We start from the raw sequence: 21,455 nt of genomic DNA on the forward strand, positions 1-21,455 counted from the left end.
ATAATAAGTTCAGTCTTACTCATGCGAGACACACAGTAAGGATTTATGTTGAACTGTGTCTCAGACTCAAAGAATAGTGTCAGGTATAAAGTTCAGTGAGGGAAAAGTGTATGCGTGTGCACGTACCTGTGCAGGTGGACTCTGCAGTGGATTGTTTTCTAACTGGAGAGACTGGAGCTGTTTCATCTTCCTGTAACACACCGGGATGGTCGACACTTTGTTACAGGAGAAATCAAACTTCACCAGAGGAAGGTCAGCCAGGTCTGCAGGAAGACACAAACGCACAAATGTATACATCAAGCAAAGAGCTCTGGTTAGCTGCTTCTGCAGAGCTAGCACATTTGATTCATTTGACCTGTGTGGTACTGAATGGTAGCATTTATTTAGAAAACAATCAAACCTGTGAAAAAGAGATACTGAGTCCAGATCATGAGATTGTCTTTCTAAATGAAGAGATCTGTTGTTTTAATCATTGAGAAATATGCAAAAAAAAAAAAAAAAAAAAAAAAGGACCAAGGACTGAATCACTTTTTCATCTGTCACAAATCAGCTGGATGTTACACGGAGGAAAACAAAGTAAAAGCAAATAACTAAATATAAATGGATGCTGCTAGCATGTTTTTGGGTATCAGTTAACCAAGTGCAACAAAGAGAAAAGCTCCATGAAACCAGTAATCTGCTATCTCCACCATTTTTCTTTAACCAGGTCAGAATATCATGACTAGAAAACCTTTCCCCACATAACAGAAACCCTTTCAGTTCATCTCCCTGCATTTCCATTTGAGGATCAAGGGTCTAAATTAGTTAAATAAGTTACATGAAACAACTGAACACCCAAAAAGCCTCTGCTTCCGTGCTTGAGGTGGCAGAAGATTTCAGGGTTATACACTCTGCACTTAAAAGCACAAAGCATGTTTGTTTTCCTTTTAGTTCATGTCCAACAATAACTAGGACGGAGAAGCCCAGGAGATTTGAAGTACAAAGCTTTTTGTTGATATTTGCAGTGGACAACATTCAAAACTTGAGACAAACTGCACCTTTGAAAAAGCCAACAGTCTAATGGGTTTAATCTTCCCGGGACTTTAGCCCTGCTGTGAAAACGCTAATCACAATGTGCTGGATGAACTTTTACTCCCTGGAAAGTTCCAGAACATTAGTTTTTTGGGAAATTAATGGTCCTGGAACAGCTAATGGAAAATCACTTTTGGAGAACGTAAGCCATCTCACTGTCTTCTGTCTTTCATGTAATCCAGACTGACTCCATGGTGGTGAGATCTGTGGAGGTCAGATGATCTCTTCCAGAACCCTTTGTTCTTTATTGCATCTGAAGACAGTTCTTTATGAATTCTGGCCGTACAATTTTCCTGGTGCAGAACGAATTTGGGACCGCTCAGACCTCTCCCTGATGGTACCGATAAGAAAAACTGCATCATGCTGTGACCTTAACCAAGGCTGAAATGCATCAGGAAGTTTTAAAATAGATGCTAAAGAAGAAAATGTTTAAGCAGGAGTCGGTTTAAAAAAAAAAAGTTTATTTATTCACGAATAACATGCCACTTTTTAAATGCCACAATTCACTGATTAAAAGATTGTGCACGATGCCCCCTCCTCTGCTTCAGCTGCACAGACCATACCACCTGCCAGGTAAGGGCGGGGTGTTTTTCACACCTGTGCTACATTAAGAGGCTTTAGCACCCACAACCTGATTTTAAAATGACCGATAAAACAGATTGATACAGTTTGTTTAGAGAGAGTGAAAAAACCTCCTGCTGACTTAGTTCATCTAAGTGGACGACACACACTTACACACACGCAGACGCACACATTCACATGGGTCAAACCACCAACATGTTTCCCACAAGATAAAACAATGCAGCTCTTGTTATTTTCAGAGTAGGTTTGTAATTGTTAGCAGCCCAGAGTCTGTTTCTGTTCATGTGAACTTCATTCCTCATTACATCCAAAATAACCTGGAAAACCTGGAATACCTCTCTTAACTGGGTTTTACTGGAGTCACTGAGCTGTAATTTCACAAAAGAGACTGTTTAATGATTAAAGGTTGTGCCTAAGAGTTTTGTAGGGTCAATCTGTAGGCCCGATATGTTAACAAGTAAGAGTTAAATAAAGAGATTGGCCACACTCTTGATTACAGATCACGGGCTTCAGCTAGCTTTGGAGGCCATCATTCACACTTTAAACTAAAGCTGTCACCAGCTACTGTGACAATAAGCCAAAAAGAGACATTTCTGTATCACTGTTTTGGTTTTAGCCATTGGAATATGCTGTTATACTAAAGGCAATGAAGGAGTGTGTAAAGTTTGATGGGTCTAGCTTGAACAGTATGCATCTATAGTGTGAATTTGAACATCCGAGGTCACATCATTTGAGTTATTAAGATTTTCAGAAAACTTGACCTCTTGACCTTTGTTTTTAGGTCAAGGTCACCAAGATTTGAACTCGTAGATGCATCTTGGTGCGAGTTTGAACATCCTAGGTCACGTTCTCGCGTTATGGCCAGCGTTAACGTTTCTGGGGAACAGTCGCCGCTGAGGCTGTGAAAAGCTCCACTTTGTCTTCAGAACAGGATTGAGGAGATCCTGAACTTTTCTGTCAGTAAGTGCTGCTGTTTTCGCCACTGCTAGCTTTTGTTAGCTGCAGTTAGCCTCTGTTAGCCAATAGCTCTTTGCCATTAGGTGTTATCAAAAAGCATTAGTGGTCTTTTTGGAAGTTAATCTAACATTATTAGACTCTGAAGCTTAATAAACAAACTCTCATATGATCTAAGAATCTAATCAAACTGCTTCTCAGAAGGAAAGTGTGAGTGTTTTGGACACACGATCCTATCAGCAGCTGGCGTGTTGCATGTCTAATCTGCTGACAGTAAGTAAATTGTGGCAATATCGGGAATAAATAAGCATCTTAATGCCTGTTTTCATGACTTCAGTCGAAGAGACGAGGCTTGAGGTGAGAGGGGAGAGGATGGTATTTTATTTTATTAAGTTGCCGGTGGCGGTGTCTTTTTCCTTCACATTTTCACTTCTTTGGTGAAGGGAGCTCCTCACATGCACGATAAACATGGACGTGATCCTTCATATCTTGAGTCTGAAGGTGAAGACACAAATTAAACTTTGCCTCCACAGTGAACGCCTACAAGTCCTCTTCTCTACCTTTGGCATACTGCGTGACTGGTCTCTAGCCACATGCATAAAACACGGTTAGGCGAAATCAGTTTGTCAGAAAATATAATTACAGACTAATCAAAGTATAATTATCAGAACACTTTTTTCCCCCCTCTTAAATAACCTAAAAAAACCAAACGACTATACCATTAACACAGCTCTGAAGCTTACTCTGAAATGGACTCAGGCTACTATCTTCAGGGGGGTTAACACTGTTTATTTCAACCCACTAAATTGTTTTTTTTTTTTTTGGTTGTTATTGGTTATATAATTATATAATTAACATTTTTTTTCAAGCTCTTTACATGAGGCTCAACCATTAATGTCAAAATTTAACACTGGTGCATTTACTTAAAGTGGCAAACAGTCATGTACAATGAATGTGTCCAACCAAGAGTATTTAAAAGTCCTGGATTGCAGGCCTGATGAAGACCTGTTTTTGCTTTGGGAAATTGTGATGAGATCTTTTTCAGGCAAAAAAAAAAAAAGCTGTGTGTGTGTGTGTGTGTGTTTACACGATCCTCAGACGGATGTGTGGGTTTGTGGGCAGAAACCATTTGGGCAACTGTATCCTGCAGACTGCTAATGATGCGTCGCTCAGGAACCCATCAATTTTGACAGTGTGATTATTACAGAGATTTTTTTGATAGGTTCTCATAATTAAAACCACATGTAGGCGGTAATATTGTCAGCTAAACAGATGTGATGGTGTGAGTGGCGACACCAGAAAGCATTCCTCTGGTTACTGGATAAAAATATACTCTAGATTATATTATGCACAAACATGCGTTCCCTCCTGCTGTAAGGTCACTTAGGACAAATGTTTAAATTTCCCTTTAAGTGCCCTGTTAAAGACACAGAAATGGTCATTTGATTATAAAGCTGACTTTACCAGCAGTACCAACAGTAGCAAATACTATTCTTATAAAGGTTTTACTTTACATTTCCTTTTAACTAGATTACTTTACGACTTCAGTCAAAATCTGATGTTTTAGGTTATATTTATGCTGAGATATTTAAAAAAAAAAAAAAAAAAAAAAATCAAACGGCTCACAAAGGTTTTCTTTTTTTTTTTGCTGCAACTGTATACAAAAAACCCAACAATAATTAAAATTACAGTTTACTGTAAGAAATGAAAAATTATTCCTAAATCTTTTGTTTTTTTTTTAAAACAAAAAAGTCCCCACCCTGATTTAAAGAACTGAGGCCTCATGTTATCTATCACTCTGTTTACATACGTTCAGATATGCACAGCATCAGAAGACCTGGGCTGATATGATCCAGTTTCCTGGTCTTTGTGAACGGGAATTGTTTGATCAGAAATCTGTGAAGTAACTGTGATTGAAATAAAACAAGATAACTGAAGATAAGCCCGGCTGATTTAATTTAGACGTTTAATTTAGAAGTCGGTCTGAGTCACCTGCGACTAGATGAAGATTTCAGACCTGGCTTGTGGTTCTTTTCACAATGCAGAAGTTATTTTAAGAGCATCCATGTTTTCTTCTAACCATGCTGCCTGTCTGGGTTTAACATCGTTTTGTAGAAAAAGTGTTAACCATAAATAGCTGCTCATAAAATGATCGGATGACTTGTTACTTACTGAGGTACAAAACTGGATGATCGACCGACTTTTAGAAGACTCCAGTGGTTTCACTGGGAGGCTGTAAGATTTACTGGCTTGTGATGAATATAAATTGCATGTAAAATCTCTGCATGCAAATTGCAGAGAGTGGTCAGCTCAGTTGCTGCCTGCATGTACAGTGCTGCTAACCAAAGTTGCTGCAGCCATGGTGATTCTGGCTTTAAAAATGATTTTTCCACCAGCGCTGATCTTTTAGTCAGAGTCTGACTCTCTAACATTACACTATTGCCACCCTGAGCTTGGCCGACCTTTAAAAAGCCCTCAGCAGTCATGGTGGTCTTATCTCAGGGACTCTCGAGAGCTGCAAAGTAGTCTGCACAAGTTCAACGCATATTAAATCAAAAACAACATCCCTCCCTTTGTCAGGGCTGCCATCCAGTCCGCCTGGTTAAAGCCTCCCATCGCTGTGGCACTAAGCTGCTGAACTAGTTCAAAGCTCAATCAATCAGTCCAGGAGATGATCATAACGGCGAGGGACGGCATATGCCAAATTAGGAAGCTGGAGCAATGAATCCAAACAGATAGAACAAGCTGAGGTGAAGTGAGGGGGTGGGGGGGGGCTGAGTAAATCAGAAAAATATACTGTAAATATACTGTAAATAGTCCGGCCTGTTAAGGTTCAACACACGGGCACATCATGTACATTGTATATAGTGTTATTATTAGTAGTATTAAGGTTAATATTGTTTGTTGATTTTATATATATTCTTTTCTTAATAGTGTGAATTATTATATCTTTATTTATATTTATAATAACTGCGGCTGCTGTTACACCCAAATTTCCCCTCTGTGGGACAATAAAGGCTGTTTCTTCTTCTTCTTCTTCTTCAAAAACTGTCTGCAGTTGTTTGTCATTCTGATCAGCTACCTGCTGGACTGACTCCATGTCTCTACTCTGTTTATTACAGACTGTCCGCACATTGGACAACTGACAATAAAAGCAGAAACTTTTTGTACACTGTCATTAATATCTTGACTATATTGGATACAACATAGGAAAAAAAAGATCAACTGATTAATCAATAACTAAAACAGGCCTAATCTTAAAGAAACCCCTGTAGTTACACTGTATTTGGGTATTGGTATTGGTTTTACATGCAGACACCAGAGTGGTTCTGGTGATTTTAACTGGCTGCCCTCCATATAAAAGTCAGTTTCCCTCCAGCCTATCAGTTAGTCAGACTGGGTGTTGTCTCGCTAGATGAGCACCAGAGTTTTGCGGTTGTCACTCGTCTCTGTGTGACTGACTTATTTCAGACCTTTGGGGCTGGAGGTCGCTCCTCGGTTATACTGAGGGTTAAGTATATTTTTGGGCCCTAGGATGGGTGTGGCAGTGCAAGTAGAGGACTCTGTGGTCTCAGACGCATCTCCCCGTCTTGCATATGGCAGAGATTATTCCATTTGTGTTTCACTCTAAATCACACTTGACTTTTCAATCCTCAAGTAACAGCAGGGGAGCGCACAATAGGCTTCTGTAAGGTACAGACGTAAGGCAGGATCAAAAGAAAGCTGAAATTATAAGGCTTAAAGCCTGCCTAAAGAGAACGTGAATCATCTGAATTACACACATAAAGTAAACAAAAGGTTCTCCAATTAAATTTCACCAGGGTGTAGGACGCAGAAAGCTGTAAGCCTTTGTTGTCTGAAAGTCATCAAGAATGACAAGACACTGCAATTAGATCCAAACTGGATACAAAACACATGCTCACCTTCTGGCAGGACGCAGAGGAGGTTTCGGCGTACGTTTAGTTCACGCAAAGCTTTGAGTCTGCCGATGTGACGGGGAAGAGCCGTGATCTCGTTGCAGCTGATGTCCTGCAGAGGACAGAACAGAAACGAGGGCTATGAGCCATTAATACTGATGTTTGGGAATTGTTGGAAATTCTCTGCACAGCAGCAAACATCACAGCTGAGCAGATGGTGTAGAGTCAAGCTGGGCCTTCGTGGTAAGAATACACTGCTGAAACGTTAATAAGCAACAAGCCCCAACACACACATGACACACAGAGTGCACATATACAGAGTATCAAGGTACGGCTGTAAAGGAGTGTTCATACATGAAGAGCCAAGCAGTGATGCTGTGACCAGAGAACAAAGAATGAAACTGAGCAACTTAGAATGAAATCACTGTTACCAATGGGAAGTTTGTGGGCTCTGAGCTAAGCTTTTCTCAAATTTGTGCGAGCGCTCCCGTTGGAAAGTCCCGTTGGAAGCGCTCATCAAAAGAAGCTGCCGACAGGAGCAAAGGATCCTGCTGGCTGACACATGAAGGAATAGGAATAAATTAGGGTATCCTGATGAGCCGCTAGCAGCCAAATGTCAACCACAAGGCAATCTGTGACTTTACCTCAATGTTCGGCTCAACACACATTTTATCTGATTTCATTTTCACTCTGAAAGGACTGAAAATGATGACAAGCACCGATCAATCTGCTGCTGATCAGAATTGGACCGTTTTCAGCTAATTGTCCAGGACCGATAACTGGCCGGCTGGATTTTGTGCCATTCTCATTAGGCTCTGATGCATGCACAGGATAGCTAACAGCAAGTGTGATTGTTTGATCTGTATGCCATTTAAAGACTTAAAGCACCGTAATCATGGCACTCTGACTCTTCTCCGAAACAAAATGGAACCTGTAATGGGCTGAGAATGTATCTTCCTCCTCGTGATAATGCTAGCCAGTAATCTGCCAGTGCTGCCACGTGCTGTTTCCTTGTTTTCACAGCTCTGTCAGTCCTTGTAAAAATCCAGTCTGTTCAGAACTTCTCTTTCTTTGTGTGTTACACTTCTTTGTGTGTGTTACAGTGATTTCAGTAAAAGAAGCTGTTTTTCTTCCTTCAGATCAAACTGACCCAATTATCTCAGCTCTGTCAGCATCATACACAACATGAAGAAGCTGAACACAGCATAGTAACACCATCAGATAAAGTGGAATATATCGCAGGTAATTTTATTTGTACCCAACAACTCCATGCAGTAACTTGGAGCACTTTATTTTGAGACTTGTCCTGCAATCTGGAGCTGTTGTGGAGAGAAAGTAAAAAATATTTTCTTATAAATGTAAATAGAAAATTCTATTAAAATATTTAGGTATGCTGTCAATCATACCTCAGAATCAGCTTATATTTAAAAAATGTCAAAAATCTGAATCATCATCAATATAAAAAAGTGAAAAAAATTGAAAGACAATTAACACAAAATACTGTGTCACATCAAGCTCACTGGAGTAGGGGTAAAACTAACCCCTCCATACTGGCATAAAAGCAGTGAGCAGTGTTATTGGGGCATAAGATATTCACATACAAACGTATTACTCACTCCTGAGTGGCACAGTAATAAACCAACGCAGTGACACGAGTGGTACAGACGGTCTTACCAGCTCCATGAGGCTCTGCAGTTGTCCGATGGTCTCGGGCAGGCTGACCAGCTTGTTGTTGCTGGCGTTGAGGACTCTCAGAGGTAAACCACACAGGCAGGCCGGCAGGGAGCCCAGCTGGTTACGACTGCAAACACAATGTCATTTATTCAAGGGGATCAATCATGCACAAGTGAGTTTATTCTTATAGCACTTAGTGCCTTTAAAGTGCTTCAAAGTAAGGAACAACAACTGCGTTAAAAGCCACTTCTTTTCACTTGGACTACAGGTGCACTATAAGCTCTTAAGCTGATGATGGCACAATTATAACTTAGCTTCTAAACATCAACCTTTTTATATTTTGTCAGACAAAATCTAATATAGTGGGACGTGACTGAGGGTGAAGAACTTAAAATTACAATTGGAGAGGTAACAATGAATACATGGCAGAATTCCACACTTCATATTGACACTTAAATGTGCAATGCTGTTTTCACCTTACAGCAACTCATAGGAAGAAATAAACAGCCAACAGCAAGGTTTCCTTTTTACTTAACACATGCAAAAATGTGGAAACAAAGATGGAGACATGCTGCAGGTAAAACACAGGAAACAATGTAAACAGAATAAGTTATATAGGTGGGCAACAGTCTATTGCCTTATGGCCTTTTTGTTGCATTCATCTATTTTCTAAACAGGACACAGCCACTTTTGAACAAACTTTACTCAACTGTTAGTGGACAAAAGCAAGAGGGGCTTTATACTCATGCTTAGTGTGATCTCTGCATTGTGGCAACCTGATTGACCCATGCATTTTGTAGGGAAAAGTCGCAGCTTATCGTGTCTAGTGTAAGTAAACACATCACATGTCTAATAAAATCTGTATTGTTTTCTCATCTGAAAGACCAGCTAGTGGGAAGTCTGTCTATCCATCCGTCCGTCCGTCCGTCCGTCTTCTTCCGCTAATCTGGGGCCGGGGTCGCGGGGCAGTAGCCTAAGCAGAAAAACCCAGACCTCCCTCTCCTCAGCCACCTCCTCCAGCTTATCCGGGGGAACACGAGGCATTCCCAGGCCGAGAAATATAAGTGAGTCCTGGGTCTACCCCCGGGGTGGATGTAACCCCATTTCGCCTGTCAATCTCCCGCTGCACTCTTCCCTCATTCATGAACAAAACTCCAACATACTTAAACTCCTCCACTTGGGGCAGCAACTCGTCCCTGACCCTTTTCTGGCTGAAGACCATGGCCTCAGACTTAGAGGTGCTAATTCTCATACCTGCCACTTCACATTTGGCTGTGAAGCACTCCAGAAGAGGGAAGCCATCACCTGGTGATGCCAACAGAACCACATCATCTGCAAAAAACAGAGATGAGATTCTGAAGCAACCAAGAAAGACAGTGTGCCACCAAGGAGTTGTTTAACTACTTCAATGACCATACCCCCAGTGATGGACAAGTAATCCCCCTCTGCTTCCTCTACAGAGGACATGTCAGTGGAATTAAGGAAGTCCTTGAAGTACTCCTTCCACTGGCCCTGTATCCTTAGTTGAAGTCAGCAGCGCCCCACCTGCACTATATACAGTGTGAATAGAGCGCCACCTTCCCTCCTGAGCCGCCTGACAGTTTAGCATAATCACTTTGAGGCAGCCTCAACAAACTCCTCCTACACCTGAGTTTATGCGTAATCCACCACTGCTTCCAAAGTCCCACAGGCTACCCAAGCCTGATAGGAATCCTTCTTCAGCTTGATGGCTCCCTTCACCTCTGGTGTCCATGAGGTATTACCACCACAACTGGCATCAACCACCTTGCAGCCACAGCTCTATGCACCAGCCTCAAAAATGGAGGTGCAGAACATGGTCCATTCAGGCTCCATGTCCTCAGCCTTCCTTGGAATGCTGTCAAAGTTCTGCTGGAGGTAGGACTTGAAGATGTCGTAGACTGGGGCCCTAGCACACCCTCGCTATACGTTTAAGTATGCCAGCTCTGTCCAGCAGTCTCCCCCACTACCTGATCCAACTCACCACCAGATGGTGATCAATTGACAACTCAGCTCCTCTCTTCACGTGTCCAGAACATATGGGTGCAGATCTGATTATATGATTACAAAATTGTCCAGGGACCTATGACCTAGGTTGTCTTGGTGCCACGTGCACCAGGACAGCATGGGTAAACTGTGCTTTGCACATAAGTCCAATAACAGAACTGCACTCAGGTTCAGATCAGGCATGCTGTTCCTGTCAATCACGCCCCTCCAGGTCTCACTGTTGTCACCCATGTGAGCCCCAGCCCACCACCTCTCACCAAGCACAACTCCAGACTGGGACAGAGTCCAGCTGCTCTCCAAGAGACTGGTTCATGAGCCGAGGCCATGGGCTGAGGTGAGCCCGAATGTATCTAGCTGGTATGTATCCACCTCACACACTAGCTCAGGCTCCTTCCCCACCAGAGAGATGACATTCCATATCCCAATCGCCAGCCTCGATAGCTGGGGATCGGGGTGCCAGAGCCTCTGCCTGACACACACAGCACCCGACCCCTATGGTGCCTCCACAGGGTAGGCCTGTGTCTCCTCTTCAGGCTGTGCCTAGTGGGCCCCACTGGCTAAAGCCCAGCCACCAAGCGCTCTCCCTCGAACACCCTTCCCAGGCCTGGCTCCAGGGATGGGCCCTGGTAACCCTTTCCCAGGCAGGGTAAACTGTTCCCTTGCTGTTCCTCATAGGGGTCGTCTGAAGTGCTCTTTGTCTGGAAGGCAGTTCAATGTATGAAATTTCCAAGAAATCCCAAAAAAATACAACAGATGTCATTCCTCCATTTGAAGGTCTTCTTCATTAGTCACACACACATTTTGACCACAAGACTGCAAAAGCCCTGTCTGACTCAAAGGCTGAAAATAACATTCAGGAAACACACAGTATAAATGAGTTTATCCAGCTGTTCCCACACATACTCAGACACTGGAAAAAAGTAATGTTACACTTTAATACTATAATGATGGAAAAGCTCCAGAGCTTCAACAGCCTGAATTCCCCTCGGCAGATTGTGTGTGCTACAAGTGGCTATAGAATATTTTAAGAAACAGGTTCATTATAACTACACTGCATCAATTAAATATATCTATTAAAATGTGTTAAGATACAAACTCTGCTTTTTTTAAGCACTAATTTTCTTTTTGTGACTTGGAGTTCTTAGTTTTATAGAGCACATGAAAAAGATGTCCAATGATGAACCATTTCAACCAATTTACATATACTAATCCCACCCAGCCTGAAACAACATCGAACTCTTTGAAAATTCTGTTAATATCTAGAGATCTGCTTCTTAGATTTTCTGGATTATTAGATTTTGTTGGTTTTTTTTAACCTCCACGGAGGAGGTGACATTTTCAGTACAGATTGCATACATGAATATCATTCTGCCTGTAAACATGATAGTTCAAAAAAAATGTTTTTAATGAATTCTGATAAAAATTTGTAAGGCCATAGAGTGGGGTCATGTTAATCCATTAAAATTTGGTTTATATCCACCCAGGTCTTCAAGGTCAACTTAATAATTTATTGGTCAGAAATTGATTAAAAAAAAAAACCCTCATAACGTAGAGACTATTATTCTTACAAGTGTGGTGTGTATTTTACACATACACTATATTTCCAGAAGTATTTGCTTATCTGCCTACACACACATATGAAATTGAGTGACATCCCATTCTTAATCCACAGGGTTTAACATGTTGTCAGCCCACCCTTTGCAGTTATAACAGCTTCAATTATGTTGGGAAGGCTTTCCACAAGGTTTAGGAGTGTTTATGGGAATTTCGGACCATTCTTCCAGAAGCACATTTGTGAGGTCAGACACTGATATTGGATGAGACGGCCTAGCTCACAGTCTCCACTCTAACCCATCCCACAGGTCTATCGGGCTGAGGTCAGGACTCTGTGCAGGCCAGTCAAGTTCTTCCATACCAAACTGCCTCACCCATGTCTTTATGGACCTGCTTTGTGCACTGGTGTGCAGTCATGTTGGAACAGGAAGGAGCCATCCCCAAACTGTTCCCACAAAGTTGGGAGCATCAAATTGTCCAAAATGTCTTGGTATGCTGAAGCATTAAGAGTTTCTTTCACTGGAACTAAGGGGCCGAGCCCAACTCCTGAGAAACACCCCTGCACCATAATCCCCTCCATTAAACTTTATACTTGGCACAATGCAGTCAGTCAAGCACTGTTCCCCTGGCAGCCTCCAAACCCAGCCCTCTCCAATGAACTGCCAGATTTAGAAGTGTGATTCGTCACTCCAGAGAACACGTCTCCACTGCTCTGGAGTCCAGTGGCGGTGTGCGCTGAGCATAGAGATGTAAGGCTTGGATGCAGCTGCTCAGCCACGGAAACCCATTCCATGAAGCGCTCAGCACACTGTTCTTGAGCTAATCTGAAGGCCACATGAAGTTTGGAGGTCTGTAGCAACCTCTTCTCTCTAAAAAGAACATGGCAGCACAGCGTAGGTTTGCAAAGTTGCACCTGAAAAAAACCTTCTGAAACAACGTCCTTTGGACAGACAAGATCAAAGTGGAGATGTTCAGTTAACAGCATATCATCACAATCACCTCATACAAACTGTCATGCACTATGGTGTTTTGCAGCCACAGGACCTGGGCACCTTGCAAAGTATTCTAGAGTCAAACGTGAGTTTATTAGTCTGACAGCTAAAACTTGACAAACTGGGTTGCAACAGGACAATAATCCAGAGACACCAACACATCTATAACAGAATGTCTGAAAAAGAAAAGAATCGAGGTGCTGCAGTGGCCCAGTGAAAGTTCAGACTTCAAATCAAAACGGTACAGACGGATCTCGAGAGAGCCGTGCACAACCTCAACGTTTTAAACAGAGGGCCAAAATTCCTCCACAATGATGTGAGAGACTGATGAAGTCACACAGAAAATGATTACTTGAAATTATTTCTGCTAAAGGTGCTTCTATAAGCTATTGAATTATGGGGTGTGCTTAGTTTTTCACAGGACTGCATAGAGAAACGTGAACAAGTTATTTTTAACATGACTATAAATGGAAAACATTTCACAATGAGCAAAGATTCATTATATTGTTTATAATGTTCACATTAGGTAAAAGTGTTAGCATACTGAGGTTGTCAAAACGCTAGCAGAGATAGGCAATGTGGCAGATGCACGACATCAGTTATTTTTTCCTTTTATTCTATATTAACTCAAGATAAACGAGACATTTCTCCAGTAATGAGGACAACAGAAGAAAAGCACCATTAGCAGGAGTATTATCCTTTTACATGTTGTAAACACTATGAGTAAAGAGGGCACACAAAATATTTGCAGCTGTGTGGTCCATATTTGGGATTTGTTTTCAACATCCCAGTGAAGCCAAGCTTTTTGAAAATATAAATGCATATTTGTGGTCTGAACTAACAGTACTCAAAATTAGCACATGTAATTTAAGGTTGTGATTTACGAAAACTGACTTCATAAATTTTACAAAAAAAAAATAAAAATACAGAATTGCAAATGAATCAAGGCTTACATGTGGAAACACACCAGCAGCCTAGTTGTGTCATAAAAATCAAATTACTGTTTCAGATGTGCCAGCGAGCTGCTGGACTTTAAAGACACTAAATATATCCTGGAGAGGATGGAGAGTGTCCTTCCTGTTCTAACAGCGCACACACTGTGTGTGTGTGTGTGTGTGTGTGTCTGTTAAAACCTAAATGAGATATTACGCATCCTTTCTGCGACCACGACTTGCTCCAGTCTTATAACACACAGATGTACTTCGGTCTTTCCCAGCATGCTCTTCTGTATTCTGGATGTTTACTGATCAGATCAACTTTCTAATCATATTAGATTCATTTCTTATTAGGTTCATTTACTAATGTGCTCAGTGACCGCACAATGACTGGCACTGCAGCGCAGAGGTCCAGACTGCCACTAATTGGCTTTTCCAAGAATTTTTATTTAAAGTCATAACTTTTCAAAGGTTACACTGGAGCCACTGCAAAATAAGAAAGTAACAATAAAAGTCCAAGTTTAAAAAAGTGTTTTCACACTGTCACTGCAATGCTGTGCATTGTTCTGGGAAGCTACAGGTAACAGTGGGAAAGTAATGAAACACACTGCTTTCCAAGACATCTTAATGTTCTGCACATACACCCAAAAAGCAACAACACGGTGACAGGCGAGGGTAGGGGGACAACAGTGAAACAGAGAGGGAGGGAAAGTGTGGTTAAAGAAGATTGCTTTCTTTCATCTCTTCCAGGATGCAAAGTTGCAGGTGCTTCCCCACTAGCAGGAGTATTATCCTTTTACACCTTTAACACTGAGTAAAGAGGACACACACACAAAAAAACCTTACATGACTGTTAGCAAGCACAAGCCTGCAGGAACTTTTGCACTGCCTGAAAACAGCTTGTTTTCTTTGAATGTTATTTATGCCAGTTTAACAGAATCACTGTGGACAGCATGACACACAGAACAGCATCTGAACTTCCCACCACCAGTTTATATGACTGACAGCTCCTCTCCTACCAGACCAGTGGAGAAAGGTGGGCTCCAGAGTTTGTTTCAAAAGAACCCAACCTCTGTGATGTGGTCACAAAATATTTCAGGCCACATTCGCCTGCAGTGCAAGAGTGTGACAGAGATGACAGTGAAGAAAGTGACCTTTAAAGACAGTGTGACAGAGCACAGCACAGTGTGTGAAGATCATCGTGTGTTGCTCACTCAGCTGAGTGTATCAAAGGTTGTACAGTCAACTAACAGTTCATTGAACACCAGCTGTGTGGGATGACGCTCGGCAAGCATATCACCCTCCAGCATAGCTGGTACATCACACACACATACCAATCCACAAACAATGAGAAACACACACACACACACGCAGACCTGCAACAACACAGGCAGAGGCACAGCAGCTCAGACGGGTGCTACCATCCTAAGCTGATACACAAAAGCAGAGTCTGCTCACATTAAAGGACAATAACACTGTTTTATTTATGCTTTGTCACTCTCATTCAGTCTGATGCTGTGTTCAGAGTGCACAGCCACAAATCTGACAGGAGCCAGTCTGTCTTTGTGAGGCTGCTGACACGATGTATTCCCGAACCCTTATCTTTAATCCTCACAACTAACCGCAGCACCCTAACCCTAACAGACTAGGTTATGGTCTCTCAGAACTAATTTTTACACATGCTACGCAAAAAGTGCACAGTTGTACAACTATGTGCAATTTTTTCCTCAACTCTGCCTCAACATAACAACAAGGCAGGAGGCACTTTAACCCAGAGGTAGAAGAAGCTAAATAAGAATAACTCAAACCAAAAAACCAGACATCTGTCAAAAGGCTTAACCCGGGTACAAAATAAAAAACAGAGCAAGAAAGAGGAGTGCAATGTCTCACTCCTTACCTTCACACAGCATTAAGTGTGTCTGAAAGTCAGATCATGATCGAGAATGGGTCAGAAAGGTGTGAGGGAGGGGCTTTCAGCCACTGTCCTGCTTAACCAACAACTGATTCCAACAGAAACGTTAAAGAAAAACCTTCGATGGACAGCCCAAATTATCCTCAAAATATAGAAATGTCTTTGATAAAACAGTTTTAAACTAAATTAGTATCAACACACACACACACACACACACACACACACACACACCTATTTTTACCAACAAAAATGTGTGTGCATGTGTTGTTAATAACTGCTCTGTCCTGCGGAGGCACTACTGAGTATAAACGCACACACACACACACACACACACACACACACACACACACACACACACACACACACACACACACACACACACACACACACACACAGAGCTCCCCTTTTGGCCAAAACAAAAGAAAATTCCACCATTGAATTCTGGAAGTCATTTTTGCATAATTTAAAGCACAACCAACATCTGAAAAGCTAAACGTCTCTTTTCTCGGTGGTCCCCAGTTCATACATAAGTTACAACTTCTTAGTCCACATGTGCCAGTGCACCTATAAACACACAACCCACAGCTATCGCATACAGAACACATGGAATTTAGCAAATTGATAAATCCTATTAAAATATAATCAAGGATAATTATTGCTTAATTACCGTATTTTTCGGACTATAAGCCGCTACTTTTTTCCCACGTTTTGAACCATGCGGCTTATAGCCCGGTGCGGCGTTTCTGTGGATTTTTCTTTAACCACCAGGGGGCTCTTTAGCAGGATATGAATCATGGGACGTCAAAGTTGGAAATCAAAGAAGAAAGCGCCAACAAGTGCTAGCAGCAGGCACAAAAGAGATTTTTTTCAAACTCCCTCATCATGGAAACCACAAAAAGAACTTCCTATGATGCCGCTTTTAAGTTGAGGGCTATCGACCTGGCACTACAGGAGGGAAATAGAGCCGCTGCACGTAAGCTCGGCGTGAACGAATCAATGGTGAATTGACTTGTTATAACTCAAATTTGGGGTTGTCTGTCCCCCTCTGCTGAGTGCCGAGTAATTGTGGAAAACCGAGAGCGGCGGAGATACCAGCGGCTTATAGCCCGGTGCGGCTTATATATGTACGTTTCCAGTTTTTTCCAAAAAATTTGTAGGTGCGGCTTATAGTATGGTGCGCTCTATAGTCCGGAAAATACGGTATATTTTAATAGTAAAATAATTTTCTCAAGTTTAAATAAAGGATAATTATTGCTTTATTTAAACTTGAGATTTATTTTTTACAGTTCTCACATTGTTCTCAGCTGGATTTGAAACTGTGAAATCTGGTTAAGAGTAAAACCTGCATTTAATATGGACCGTTAACAGCACGTCAGCACAGAGTCCATCCTTCCAGTCTATACTGGACTGCCAATGTGATGTTTCCATCTGGTATTGCTGATTGTATGGTATAATAAACATTTGACCTCTATATATTTTATATTTATGAACATATTGAATGAGAGAAAAGGAACCACAGAGCTACAGGAGCCTTTTGGAAATCACAGCATGCAGCTGAACAGCTGTGATGAGTCGTGATGAGTGAGAGGAAAACTCAGCCTGTCTAAAGAAAGCATTTAAAATATGCTGAAATTATACAGCATCGCATTATTTAGCTGAATTCCTGCAAAAAACACACAGTGCTGTTTACTGTCTAGTTAATGGGAAACAAAATGTACTGACTGTCTGATGTTCATAAAATCTCCATTTTAGAAAGCGAGGCTTCACTCCCTCACTCACTGCTGCATCACACTCACACTGCAGCACCCTCCGAAAACCCACAACTTCTCAGCAGAACAGGAGAGAAGCCTCAGTTTACTGTAAAGCACAGCGGTGACACCAGGTGTGCATGTGTGTACCTGAGGTTTAAGGAGGTGAGCGACTGCAGGCTGATGATGCTGTCTGGGATGGTCCTGATGCAGTTGTGGTACAAGTTTAGTGTTTCCAAGGCAACCAGATGGCATACCTCCGAGGGGACGTCGGTTAGTCGGTTTTTTGACAGGTCTGCAATGGAAACAGAAACAAATTGAAAATAATCATAATAATAAAGACACATTAGCAGATTTGGGTCAAATTCAAATTATTTTTCATAGGTTTTCATAGAGATATTGAAGAACCAGGGCAAATTTATAAAGACAAATGTACAGTTAAAATGTACAAGCAGAAATTTGTGAATTACAACAAAAAAGAGAAGGACTCCACAGTTCTACCAAACTGGATATGATGGATATTTCATTTGAATATATTCCAGGTGAAAAATATTTTAATTGTTGCTGTAATATTAAATCATCTCTGGTGGTTGAATTAAATATGAAAGTTTTTAAATGCCTTTGAAACAACCTTTGTCTTGTATATGGTGCCACTGGCAGGAATAATAATGTATCAGTAGCACCACAGACTACATAAAAGAGGCTGAAAACTGAATCTAATGTGGCGCTGCCTTAACGAGAGCACCGCCGAGCGGGTGCTGACGCTCAGCTGTGGGTCAAGGTGCTGTTATACTGAAGTGAAGTTTGAACAGTATGCATCTACGGTGTGAAACTGAACATCCTAGGTCACATGGTGCTCGTGTTGTGGCCAACGTTAAAGTTTTTGTGGAACAGACGATGACGTAGACGCCAAGGCTGTGACAACACCTCGACTTTTTCTTTGAAACGGCCGAGCTAAAAAAAAAATAAATAAATTTTTAAATTCCCCTAATAACCAGCAGGGGGCAGCTCCTTTGGTTGAAAACAAAAGTGTGACTGTATGGAAGTATAAGAAAATATTTCACCTCCTCATTAAAAATTTCCTTGCATGTCAGAGCTCTAAATCGGTGGTTTCAATTTATCTTCAGTTTTGTAGATTTTGGTCCTATTTAAATTACAGTAGATGGTAATGGTGTGTTTTCGGGGATGGCTGCCTTGCAACTGAAAAGTTGTTAATGGACTTGCAGTGACTTCAGGTTCTCAGTCAGATCCACCCTCATCTGTTATGTCTGGTTTCAAAGGGCCAAGACTGCAACAGCCAAAACAGCAGTCCACAAATCAGTGGGTGACCTCATGGTTCCTGCATCTATTTTCTTTTTATACACTGCAGTTTTCACTGAAAATATGTTAATATGATTTAGTATATTTATAGCTCACACAGCCCTCAGGTTTGGTAATTCCAACAATTGTTTGATGACAGAAGAAAAATCTGGGTTGTGTGTCATTTGCTGTTGGTGTTGGAGTCTCTGCCAAACATTGGTTATGAGGTAACACAAACATTAAAATGAGTTAAAAAGAAAGAAGTGTGTTTTTGGTGTGTGAGGCAATTAAACAGATTTCAGTATGATATGAAATTCTGTAAGCACTCTCATAGGAACTAGGCCTAAAACAACTTGATAAACGGGCAAATTAAACCTATTAGGATACCAGTTTAATTTGCCATAATGCAAATACACTTAGTTGGGTAATAAACTGGCAAATAATGAATGCATTACGTTTTGTTGCTCCATTTATGTGATGATGTACAGACTTTGGACTAAGTTTTCTTGCTCGACAAATGAAGCAGCACCAAGTAACATCAGGCACCACAGAGAACCCTAAACCCTGAACCCTGAACCCGAGGTAAAACTGACGTTAGACTCAAGGAAGTCAGCATCTGACAATGAGGACACAGGTCAGATACTCAGACCAGGACTGGTGACATCACTTCCTGCTGTAACTCAGCAACAATAATATCAACTTCAGTTATCAGCAGCCCAATAAGGCCAAAAAATGTCTGTGCAATTATTCCACATTGTTCTGCTGAGGCTGAACTGTCAGCCTCTTGAAAACACATTTTGTTTTGTTAATGGAGCAAGGACAGCACAAGGGTTCATTTCCTCTGGTGGAAACAATCAGGGAAAAGCTATGTTATACTTTTGTAATCAGTATTTACAGTCAGTGTTCAATTAATATCCAGCAACAACTTATGAGCAAAGACTTTCCCTCTGGTTATTTGTCATACTAATATTCTAGAGATATGGCACAGACAAGGTGCTGCCTAACCATCAGGAGTAATCTGGAATTGCTTTATTTGATATTAAGCAGTAGATCAGCAAATCTTCCTACAGTAATGGGGGTGTGTGTACAGGTTTGCATCAGCGTATGTGTTAATATCTTGTGGAAAAACTCTGCTTCAATATTTCAATATGACAGAATACTAAAGGCACACAAATCTAAATGCATGTCTGCAGAGATTTGTCAATGTTTGTGTACCAGACCAATGTACTGCCTATAACTAGAAGCAAAGACAAAGAATGCAGCTGTACAAGTCATGTGCTAATATAAATGAATCATATACAGACTCTGCATTGAATAAGTGACCAATGGGAGAATAAAGCCTGGATCATTATGATCTGTGGATGCCTCCCCTGTACGACATCCTCTGCCTATGCTCTGTCCTATATCCCGATGCCCTATTTTTCCTTTTCTCTTCTCCCTCCCCTCACCCCCAACCCGTCACAGCAGATGGCGGCCCCTCCCTGAGCCGGTTTCTGACAGAGGTTTCTTCCTGTTAAAAAGGAGTTTTTCCTTCCCATCGTCACAAAGTGTTTGCTTATAGGGGGTCGCTTGATTGTTGGAGTTTTCTCCAGAATGCTGCAGGGTCTGTACCTTACAGTATAAAGCACCCTGAGGCGACTTTTGTTGTGATTTGGTGCTATATAAATAAACCTGAACTGAACTGCCAGCACATTTTTCAACAACAGCATGCATTTTCAAGGCTTAGCTAAGCTTTTGTTCATACTGTAAAGCATCTAAAGTATCACAGTATACCTCAAAAATTCCAAAAAGTATAAATACTGATTATATACCAATTAGCTTCTGCTAATATGCTAATGTTGCTAAGATGGTGTTGACTACTACTTTTCATCATATCCTCCTGGGAACCCGCAACCTTAAAGTCCCAAAACTGTGACCTTAACACAAATCTGGTCCCTTATCATTTGACTATGATGAAACGCAATAATCAATATATTTTTTTAGTCAAAAAATAAAAAATTAAAACACAATAATTACACCTCCTCATACTGAATTGTAAACCAGTGGCCAGTGTGTGAACGCCACTGAGATTAACACACACACACACACACACACACACACACACACACACACACACACACACCTGAATGTACAAACACCTCTGAGGTGCAGCAGGGTTCCATCAGTTAAAAATCACAGCTGCATCTGGGCATCAGCAGCACATAGAACAAACTGCATCGTGGATCGCACAGTCACAGGAAGTGCTATTTAAAACACTGTGAGTGAGAAACAAAGAGCCAGTCAGTCCTGCTTTCATCCGGCGAGCAAACAGCAGCAGGCTGACTCGACTCACAACAACACAAAGCTTATTACTGGCGGTGTGTATGTGTGAATGGGAGGTGCGCTCGGCACCGTTAATGCTCTTATTAATCTCCAAAACAAAACTGTGGAAACTGATGTGTTCAAAGCTGCACTGACCTACTATAAAACACGACACACAGGCAGATTAAGGACATGTCGATCCTACAGATGCACATCTGTCAGGTTACATTTGAATGTATCTATACGTGAGGCCATGTGAGGTGACACAAGTGATGATACAGGCCTCGGGTCATTTAGCCCATGACACACATAGAGCAGTATTACCACTGCCCGGGCCTGACGGTCTACACAGATGCAGTTATGACTGTTTCAGAAGTTTCTTGTTTTATTAATGGGACCTGTTAAAATCATACATATGGATAACGGCTGTGTTATTAACTATGGCGACAATATATTTTAGGGAAGCACTGATGGGATGTTTGGATTGGTCA

General features: G+C 41.5%; 1 protein-coding gene across 4 annotated transcripts in view; it reads right to left on the reverse strand.

Moving 5' to 3' along the window:
• The window catches only part of lrch1 (leucine-rich repeats and calponin homology (CH) domain containing 1), a 91,050-nt gene that overhangs the window by 38,522 nt on the left and 31,073 nt on the right, over positions 1-21,455 (reverse strand). For all 4 annotated transcript variants that reach the window (XM_030758365.1, XM_030758364.1, XM_030758363.1 and 1 more), the window contains exons 2-5: positions 17,515-17,659; positions 8,199-8,325; positions 6,531-6,636; positions 127-263 (exon numbers count right to left, since the gene is read on the reverse strand). In XM_030758365.1, coding sequence (XP_030614225.1) covers positions 127-263; positions 6,531-6,636; positions 8,199-8,325; positions 17,515-17,659 — 515 coding nt within the window. The remainder of the gene's footprint in view (positions 1-126; positions 264-6,530; positions 6,637-8,198; positions 8,326-17,514; positions 17,660-21,455) is intronic.

Source organism: Archocentrus centrarchus, chromosome 21 (genome assembly GCF_007364275.1).
Source record: "Archocentrus centrarchus isolate MPI-CPG fArcCen1 chromosome 21, fArcCen1, whole genome shotgun sequence".
NCBI classification, from domain to species: Eukaryota; Metazoa; Chordata; class Actinopteri; order Cichliformes; family Cichlidae; genus Archocentrus; species Archocentrus centrarchus.